At 48.1% G+C, this 9,915-nt stretch overlaps 1 protein-coding gene and 3 pseudogenes across 3 annotated transcripts; 2 read left to right on the forward strand and 2 right to left on the reverse strand.

Annotated features, from left to right (window-relative positions):
- Nucleotides 1-18: 18 nt before the first annotated feature.
- LOC118605269 lies at nucleotides 19-136 on the reverse strand (annotated as a pseudogene).
- Nucleotides 137-1,226: 1,090 nt separating this feature from the next.
- On the forward strand, nucleotides 1,227-7,936 carry LOC107498482 (lymphocyte antigen 6 family member G6F). 3 transcript variants are annotated; one of them, XM_016121662.2, is made up of 6 exons: nucleotides 1,227-1,359; nucleotides 1,853-2,182; nucleotides 2,266-2,529; nucleotides 3,405-3,656; nucleotides 3,821-3,887; nucleotides 4,023-7,936. In XM_016121662.2, exons 1-6 carry the CDS (start codon nucleotides 1,302-1,304, stop codon nucleotides 4,045-4,047), a joined length of 996 nt encoding a protein of 331 aa, XP_015977148.2. In that variant the 5' UTR covers nucleotides 1,227-1,301; the 3' UTR covers nucleotides 4,048-7,936. The 3 variants fall into 3 exon arrangements, with proteins under 3 accessions (XP_015977148.2, XP_015977149.2, XP_015977150.2); XM_016121663.2 differs by having other exon boundaries at nucleotides 3,414-3,656; XM_016121664.2 differs by having other exon boundaries at nucleotides 3,501-3,656.
- LOC118612901 lies at nucleotides 5,549-6,827 on the reverse strand (annotated as a pseudogene).
- Nucleotides 7,937-8,850: 914 nt separating the features above from the next.
- LOC118606731 lies at nucleotides 8,851-8,969 on the forward strand (annotated as a pseudogene).
- The last annotated feature ends 946 nt before the right edge of the window (nucleotides 8,970-9,915 follow it).

The raw sequence follows: 9,915 nt of genomic DNA on the forward strand, positions 1-9,915 counted from the left end.
ATTTTCTTTTTTCTCTCTCTCCTACAGCACCCAGTCTTCCTAAGTGGTCTCCCATCCAAGTACTAACCAGGCCTGACCCTGCTTAGCTTTTGAGATCAGATGGGATCTGGATTGTTCAGGGTAACAGGCTATAGACTGATAATATTCTGCTTCTTAATAGATGTACTAGTTTTATTTTTTTTTTGTACCTTACATCTATCTAGTATATAAATTCATTAGCTTTGTATTGCAATAAACATATATACAGAAATGTGCACCAACTGAATATACCCACATCTCAGCACCCACATCATTATCACAACTAGAAGACCCTCTCCAGATCACTACCAGTCGCTACCCACCCCACTAAGAGTAACCACTACCTTAATTTCTAACCTCTTAGATAAGTTTTACTTATTTCTGTACTTTATATAAATGGAATTATACAATACATGCCCTTTGTTGCTGGCTTCTTTTACTTTCAATATGTTTGTAAGATTCAACCTTGTTGCATGTCACTGGTTTGTGTATTCTCATTGCTGTGGAATGTTCCATTGTGTGAATACACTACAGTTTATTTAGCCATTATACAGTTGTACATTAGATAGTCTTTGATATCATGGATCATTTTATTTAAAATAATTTTTTAAATAAGTAGCCTTTAAAAATAAATAACACATTAAAAACTAATAGAGTCATATGAAGATCTGCCCTTACAGCCCTGCCCGACGGCAAAGGGATGGATCAGTGAATTTTGCAGGCCCTGCTCCTGCTATCCTTATTCTAGATATACTTAATATACTTATCAGAGGCTCAGAGGGGTCTGTGACATGCCAGGCAGCCACAGGGAAAGTCATTCTAAACCATTTCGGAAGTATTGACTGGGTGTACAGTCTCTTGCTGGGTTCCGTGGAGACCAACATGAAGACCCAGTTTCTTCTCTCATGACTAGTATCTCTTAGGGGTGGAGGAGAGAACACAGAATGGACTTTCATGCTGATGGGAGGAGGACAGCTTTGACTTCTGTTCAGGTTTCTTAGCATGGAGAGTCTTTGATCTGAGTCCTTCCACCTACGTGGAGTCAGAAGCATGAGAAGCTTGTCTTTGGAGTGGCCTGGACTGCGTCTTTTTCTCCTCAGGACAGAAAAGCAGTGGTCACTCTTTCCCCTGTAGACATGCAGCTAGGCTTAATCTCCCCAGCATTCCCACCCCCTCCAGAGGCCCATGTCACTCCAGACCAGGGAGTGTAGGCCTCTATCTAGGCTCTGTTTCCTCCCTGGGGACACCAGGTCCCACGCAAGAGAACTTGGCAGGCTCTCCTCATGGCAGTCTTATTCCTCCTCCTTCTGTTCCTCTGTGGACCCCCCCAGGCTACTGCAGGTAAGGAGCAGGAGGTGGGGGATTCTGCAATGTTGTGAGGGACTGTCGCTGTTTCTCCTTAGGGGCCCGGGAAGACATCTGACTCAAGAAGATACAGTTACCCCAAATGACCTCTCCCTGCCTCTAATACTGGGGAAGACCCAGAGACAATGAAGGTCCAAATCATATACAGTTTCTTTTAGAAAATAAGAACAGATGAGTAAATGCTCCCAGAAAAGGAGAAATGAAAGGTAGAGAACGGTCATTTGCCAACTATTCCAGCCTTTCCCCCTCTTGCTCTCAGACTCCCTCACTCACTGGGGAAAGAGAGGAGGAAAGCCCCTAATCTTCTCTCTCCACCTCATAGTTTTCATAGCTGTCACTTGAGAAATGTGCTCACAGTAAGACCAATGCCGAGGGACCTCAGAAGGGGAAAAAACCAGGGGTTGGAAGTCCAGTGGGGGGTTGTTGATCTGATGAAGGTCTCTGGCCTCATATGAGCCCCTCCTCACAGACAACATCCAGAACATCTATGCGGCCTTGGGAGAAGCATTAGAGCTGCCATGTCCCTCACCACACACCCTGTATGGGGATGAACTCCTGTCCTGGTTCCGCAGCCCTGCAGCAGGCTCCTCTACTGCCCTGGTGGCCCAAGTCCAAGTGGCCAGGCCAGCACCAGACCCTTGGAAGTCTGGAAGGGAATCCAGGTTCAAACTGCTGGGGAACTTCTCTTTGTGGCTAGAAGTGTCCAAGGAGGGAGACGCTGGGCGGTACTGGTGCACAGTGCTGGGTCAGCGCCACAAGTACCAGAACTGGAGGGTGTATGATGTCTCTGTGTTCAAAGGTGAGTGGGGGCATGCAGACAAGGGGCGACTGGAAGATGTGGAAGCCCAGGCAAAGAACTGAGGGGTCCCTCTCTCCTCACAGGATCCCAGTTATCTGCAAGGGCTGCAGATGGATCCCCCTGCTCTGTCCTCCTGTGCTCTGTGGTTCCTGCCAGACGCCTCGACTATGTGACCTGGCTGGAGGGGAAGGGTCCTGTGAGGGGCCGTGTACAATCCTTCTGGAGTGAAGGGGCTGCCCTGCTCTTGGTGTGTCCTGGGGAGGGGCTTCCTGAGCCCAGGGGCCGGAGACCAAGGATCATCCGCTGCCTCCTGCCTCAGAACAAAGGGGTCAGCTTTAACTTGGCAGGTAAACTGAGAGAAGATATAGGAAAGGATGTTCCTTGTGGCACATCCCACGCTGATGGCTAGGGGAGATGGTGAGAGAGGAGGCAAATCTGTTAATGGGCAGGTCAGAAGGGGTGATTTCTGGCCATCGCCTGCAGGAGGAGGGCTTTTTCTCTCATCATTTCATAACAGAGAAAGAAGTTGGTTAAGCCAGCTTTCTGATAGGTCATAGCCAAGAAAGAGAATAATAATTCTGATGGAACATGCTATTGTTTAGAAATAGGCTGATCTATGATTTGTATGGAATATTTCATAGCAGAGAGGAAGACAATAAGAATTATTGCTAGGGGAATTGTCTTTTGAATAAAGTATATATGCACTGATGTTATAATGGCCCATTGATACTGAAGGCAGAAGGAGAAAATATTGTTTTACAAGAAAAAGTCTGTTATACAGAGAAAGAATGCTATTAGATGTGGAATAACCGATTTACGAGGCAGGAAGGAGGAGTAAATGGCCATTATTTTGGTATGCAAAGGCCAATAAAGGGTGACACTGGGGCTTATTTCTCTCTGCATCCATAGGACCTACTGTGGTGCCTGGCATGTGGTAGGCACTTAGCGAATGCTTATGGAATGAATGAATAGAAAAATGCATACATGAAAGGCACTTAATTTTTTCTTGAAAGAGTGGATTACTGAGAAGGGTATGAGGAGAAATGACAGTTACGGCAAATAGTCTGCTCTGGAATTAGCTGTCTGTGTGTGTGTTGGATGTGAGAAGGTATGGCCGTTGTCTATCCCTCTTGACTCATGGGGTCAGGGTGAGAGGCCTAGAAGGGTACAAAGGGGAGAGGATCTTGGGGGCAAGGAAACTTATGAAATCTTCTTTTTGGAGAGCCCACAGGACCATGGGGGAAGCCTCTCTTTGAGGCACAAGGACAGACCTTCTCACTGCCTCCCTCCATATCCTCTTGTCTTGCCCTCCCTGCAGCCTCCCTGGATGCCTCCCCTGCCCTCTGTGCCCCTTCCACAGGCTGGGATGTGCCCTGGATCCTGATGCTGTTGCTCACAGCAGGCCAGGGGGTCATCATCCTGGTCCTCAGTATCATGCTCTGGAGGCGGAGGATCCAGGGGGCTCAGTGCAGAGGTGAGTCCCTTCCTATCAGAGGGAGGAAGAAAGCATGTGGGTGCAAGGCAGAGGATTGGGCTCACATCTTGCCTTTGTACCTTGTCTTCTCCATGGAAGAAGGGGATAGGGAATACAGCTGAGTTATTTGGTGACTTCTCTGCCATATCCCATATGGTTCCTAGGTGCCTCAATTCCTCAGTTTGAACCTGAAATCCAGGTCTATGAGAACATCCATTTGGCCCGTCTCAGGTGAGGAACAACTAGAGGACAAAGGGTTAAATCCTAGAGGGAACCGAGGTTGGAGTGGACATAGGGCCCTGGTTCCTGAGGTGGTGGAGAATGGAAATATCCTTAATCTATCTTTCTGTTTCACAAATCTTACAGCCCACCTGCTCCCAAGACCAGATGATCTCGGTGACATCTGCTGGGAGGTGACCTGCTGTCTCCCTGGCCATCTGGCACTTGAAGGATTCCCTGAAAACCTTGGCAAGGCGGGAGGGGCGGAGAGGGTTACTTCATAAGTCCAGCTGGTCTCCTGCAGTCAAGCTGGTGTGTGTGTTGGAAAGGGAGGGGGATGCTAAAGGAAAGGAGAAGCATTATTTCTTGATGTTACAGACAAAAAGGTGTGGTCTCCAGTCTTGTAGCAGCCAATGGAGGACAGCCCTGAGCCCTTGATACCAGAGAATTATAGGGGGGAGCCTGGCATAGCTGGCAGGGGGTAAAGAGGGATGGGGATGGGCAGAGAGGAGACAGAGGAATCCAAGGACTTGAGCAGTGGTGGAGAACCAGGCATGGAGGAACCAGAAACAAATGGGGGATAACCGAAGAAGAAAGAAGGGAAGAGACTCAAGTCAGAATAAGGGATGAGATTTTCAAAGAGAGGAAAATAGTGGGAGGATTGAGGGACAGAGAAAATGGAAAGAAAATGCAAGTTGCCCTTAAATTAAGCCAGCTCCCCCATCCTCACAAAGAAAAGAGGTTGAGCGAGAATATACACTTTTAATCAGACCCCAGACTTCCTCAGATGGAAGGGGAGGGAACTGAATCAGTTTGGGGGTGCCCGTGCTCGGTCCCCACCCCAGGTCACCCTCCTTATCCTAGGCACTCCATTGTGACATCCGGAGCAGTGAGTCGCTTATCATCACCCTGACATCCTGGGAGCCCAGAGTCAAGCTATCTCTCTGGGCAGAAGGAATGTCCATAGGGGTGGGTAGGCGGATTCCCTCCTGAGGTATATAATCGGGTTCTGCATGCTGGGCTGTCTGTAAACCATGGACAAGTCTGGGCTGGTGAAACGGGAGGACATTGATGCTCCCAACTGGTCAATTCACTAGATTCAGGCAGAAATGAGCTGGACTCCAAGCCACACCCTCACGAGCAACTCCTCCAGGTGCCCTTTTGTGCATCTGCCAAGCTTGAGCCTCACTGGAGAAAGCTTTCTTGGAAGTTTCACCTAAAGCCTTCATGCTGCAGTGGCTTAAGCTAAGCTGTTGGCAAAAAGGAGGACACGAATGACGGAGAATGAGGTGAAAGTTATGGTTCAGGTCCAGCACCCAGCACGACCCCCAAGCAGCTACAGTTTACTTTTAGAGGGCATGCATGCACATACATTGCAGTGTTACCAGACTCCCAGAAAGCATTTAATTAAATTTATTCTTCATAATCCCCTAAGCCCTCCTTTCTGAGTTCCTGACCTACCAAATTAATCTTTCCTAGCAAGGCTCACTATACATGGGGCCCCTCCCAACCCCTTGTCTGGGACGCACAGCTCCATCAAAACACCTGTCTTGCCAGAGACCTAGGCCTGAGTGAGGGCATCAGCAACAGGCATGTAGAAAAGACAAATGACACAGAACGAGTGTTTTTTATGAGGCTGGATTCTGGACAGGTGCCCGTAGGGGCTGGAGCAGTGCCGATGGGAATCAGGTGTTTGGGACGGGTCTGCAAAGGTCCGAGGTCTCTGTATAAAATTATGTTCTTGGTCATATCTCAAAAGTGTTTGTGTAGGTGTTTCCAGGGCCATAGCAATGGTGGGAGAGTCCCGGGTTGAGGTCTGCAGATCCCTATGAGGCTAGTGGAGGAACTGGCCTCCCCAGGTGAAGCTGGCCATGAGGAGGAGTAGGGTGGTAAGGAGGGGACTTGGGGGTTGCTGCAGCATGGTGGCCATATTGCACAGGTCTTGATCACAGCAGTGCTGCTGCAGAAGCAGAGGAACATGACCAGTAGGTGGCATGGCCTGGCAGAGGGCACTGGGCTCCTGGGAAGCAGCCTTTGCACTCAATGATCTCACTCTGCTCTGTGGGACAAAGGAGGAATGCTCAGGGAGGGCCAGGAAGGAGGTAAGGGTCAGGGGCAGGTGGACCGGCAGGATGGATGGAGATGGGGAAAACCTGGAGTAGGGTCCAGGAGTCGTACCTGAGATGCCAGTACTGATGCCACAAGTTTCATCATCCTGACAGTGGGAACAGGATAACAGAGTTTAGCAAAGATGCATATGTGGCATAATAAGGCAGTGGCTCTCAGCGCAAGTGATGAGACCTGTGGTGTTGGTAGAGATCAGGGCAATGGGGAAGAAAAGCAAACAAGCCAGGTGAGAGACAGAGCCAAGATCCGGGACAGGATAGGGATGCACAGAGAGAGATGACACACAAAGCAGGGAGAGAGAAGCAGTGAAATGAAGGGAGAAGGGCAGACAGAAGTAGAAAAAGGGACACAGAGAAGGGCAGGGAGATAATGCAGTAAAAAAGAAAGACACAGAGGCAAGAGGAATACAGGGATTGTGAGAGACACAGAATGAACAGAAGCCAGGAGAATCAGAGATGAACTTGGAGAAGGACACAAAAAGCTGGAGTTGGAAGGCAGCAGTGAAGAAGTTAAGCAGATTGTACCAAAGACAGATGAGAAAAATCGAAATTGACAATGACAGAGGTGTCCAGCAAAGAAGCAAGAGGTGAGATAAGGGACAGGGGAGACAGGCCACAAAGAAAGGGCAGTTATTCTCTGATGCCTTTGCACGAAACTTTGTCCTCAGGGTAGCCTGAGGTCATTCCAGGTAGCTCCCCTTTCTAAAGCTCTTACAACTCTCCCCTTGGCATCTCTCAGCCCTCTTTCACCCTCTCACCTGCACCCCTCAGGCTCCTCCACGAACCCCTGCCCCCACTGCATCCCTCCACCCACCCAAAGCCCCATGCTCCAGGGGATTCCCCAGCCCACATTTACCCAGCCCCACAGAGGAACAGGATTCAAGAGAAGGTGCTGGAGGTGGCCATGGCTGGGCTCAGGTCTCAGGAATCTGGGAGAATGTGACCTGCACCCCAAGATCCTGAGAATTAGTATGTTGGAGCTTCTGAGACAGAGAGAGACCAGTACTAGGGAGTGAACCTGGGGTGGGGAGGCTGAATGGGACCAGATCCACCAGCCTGAAGCTGCAGGAGCCCTGGGCCTGCTCTGGGCACACCATGTCTCTCAGCCGCCTACTGAAGTCTGCTCTTGCCTTAAGGGCCTTCTCTGTTCTCTCAGCTCCCGTCTATACTCCAGAGTCAGTCACCTTCCCTCCTACTCCTTTCCCTTCCCCGCTGTTGTCTCAAGCTGGTCTCTACTCTTTTAACAACTAGTCTCCTGTCTTCGCTTTCTCTGTCATTTCCCACTCTGTGCATTTAAGTCTCTCACAGTCACCCTCCTAAACCGCCCTAGCCTGAATTTGTTTGAGTTTGGAATCAACATCTCCACCCACCCATGCAAAACCCAACGGCTTAAGGGAGGGACCCACACGGAGGGCCCCACCCAGCTTCAGATCCTTTTGATTATGAACCTACCCCCCACCCCCAGCCAGCCTCAACATTCGTTCTCCATAATTATCCTTCTCAGCTTTATTACCTGGAGGAAAGAATTAGTAACACTTGGTGTCAGAGGGACACGTGGTTCCACTGGGGCAGGGAAGTCAGTGGTGTGGGGGAGCATGAAGACTAGGAAGGAATGCAGGGATAAGATTTGGGGGGCAGTGGCAGAGTCTGGTAGACAAGAGTTTAAAAAATTAGGGAGGAGAACTACATCTGGAGAATAAAAGCAGGAATGTCCAAGGAGGAGTAAGACTGGGTGGGGTGAGGTGGAGGAGACAGCTCTCCTTTCAGCAGCAGTTTTTTAAGACTTTTTTAAATATCAGGACCTCTTTATACTCTTAAAAATAACTGAAAACCCAAAGAACTTTTCTTTGTGTGAATCGTATTGACATTATTATATTAGAAATCAAAACGGAACATCATAAATACATTTCGTTTCAAAATTGAAATAATAAACCTACATGTAAACAAAACATAGTTTTGTGAAAAATAACTTTCCCAACAATAAGTGGCATTGCTTTACACTTGGGAAATCTATGGCAGGCTTAACAGAAGATGGCTGGGTTTTCGTATATACTTCTGTAATCAACCTGTTGGACTATTTGTTTTGGTTGAAGTATATGAAGAAAATCTGACCCCACAGCAATATGTGGTTGGAAAAGGAAAACCGCTGAGGACCCACTGAGAGGAGACCTTCAGGAGTTCTGGGGCCACAATTTCAGAATCACTGCTGAGGATGGAGGAGTTTGGGGACTCCAAAGGATGCTGAGAGCTTTCTCCCATGGGTCCCTCTCCCTGTCCCCATCGGAATTCCTGATGCTTGCTGGGGGAGACTCTTTCCTCCCTTTTTATTGCCCTATAAAGTCCAAGGCGAGGGGTATATAAGGCTGGCAGAACAGGGCTAGGGAGAGGGGCCTGGGAGAGAGCCTAGGTCCAGCTCTTCTCTCCTGCCAGGAAACTACATGCTGTCCTATGACAGCAGTGGCAGAGGCCCTAGCAGCCTCTGCAAAGAGGCAGTGACCATCTGTGGTGAGAGCAAATGCTGTGGCTTCCTGGAGCACAATTCCCAACCAGGCCTGGGACAGAGCAAGCTATCTGGAAGCCATAAGTCCTCAGTTTTCTCCTCTTTTCCCAGCCCTTTCCTGCTTCCAAAACCTTCCAGGCCGAGTCTGGGTCTGGGCAGATGGTGCTGCTGGCAGTGTATCCCCTTCTGGCTCCTGGCATTGAGCCCCTTAGGTGCCTGCCGATTGCTATCTATGTGGTCCCACCTCTCTTCTCTTTGCTTTCCAGAATCTCAAAGACCCATTCACTCATAAGTGGTTGTAAAAGCTCAGTCCCTTAAAGCAGGGTCAAAAATGTTAAATCAAACTTCAGTCTATAGCTATGCTACCCTGAATAAGCCAGATCCTGTCTGATCTTGGAAGCTAAGCAGGGTCAGGCCTGGTTAGTACTTGGATGGGAGACCACCTAAGAAAACCAGGTGCTGTAGGTGTAAAAAATAAAATAAGGGATTGTAAGCTAATAAGGTCCTTGCAATCTGTGAGGTCAACCAAGGGTTGCCTCACTTAAAAAGTAATAAAAGTAATCAAACTTCAACTTTCAGGCATCGGCTAAGGACTAGGAAGGTATGTGTGTATTTTAATTTTTTGTTTTGAAATAATTTTATGTGGACACAAAATTATAACAATAGTACACAGAATTTCTGTATATCCCTCACCTAGCTTCCCCTAATGCTGGCACCTATATAAGATGTACATCTATGTAAGAGGGCAACTGTACAGTACAGTTGCCCTCGAAACAACTCAGGGGTTAGAGGCACCCAACCCAGCTTGGTCAAAAGTTCGCATATAACTTTTGACTCCACTCAAACTTAACTACAGTTGTCCCTTGGTATGCCACCTCCCACCTCCTTGTGGATACCAAAATAAGCCGATGCTCAAGTCCCTTATATAAAACGATTAGAACAATGCATACATACATTTGGTCCTCTGCATCTAACTGTGGACCAAAAATACTGTTTTCAGTCTGTGGTTGGTTGAATCCAAGGATGTGAAACCAAGGGATATAGAGGGCAAAACCTGTATATAATTGGACCCATGCAGTTTAAATCTGTGTTGTTCAAGGGCCAACTGTACAATTATCAAACTCAGAAAATAACATTGGTACAATACTACTAATGAAGCTACAGACCCTATTCAATTTAGCCAGTTGTTCCACTCATGTGCTTTTTCTAATGTAGGACCTAAACCAGAATCCCACATTACATTTAGCTCATGTGTTCTTAGTTGCCCCGAATCCGTGACGTTTCTGAACCTGCTTTCCTTCCCAGCTTCCATGACTCTGACACTTTTGAAAAGTCCTGATAAGTCGCTTTACAGAATGTCTCTCAATTTGGATTGATTGGATATTTTCTCACAATTAGATTGAGGTTATGAGCT

Source organism: Rousettus aegyptiacus, unplaced genomic scaffold, assembly GCF_014176215.1.
Source record: "Rousettus aegyptiacus isolate mRouAeg1 unplaced genomic scaffold, mRouAeg1.p scaffold_m13_p_1, whole genome shotgun sequence".
NCBI classification, from domain to species: domain Eukaryota; kingdom Metazoa; phylum Chordata; class Mammalia; order Chiroptera; family Pteropodidae; genus Rousettus; species Rousettus aegyptiacus.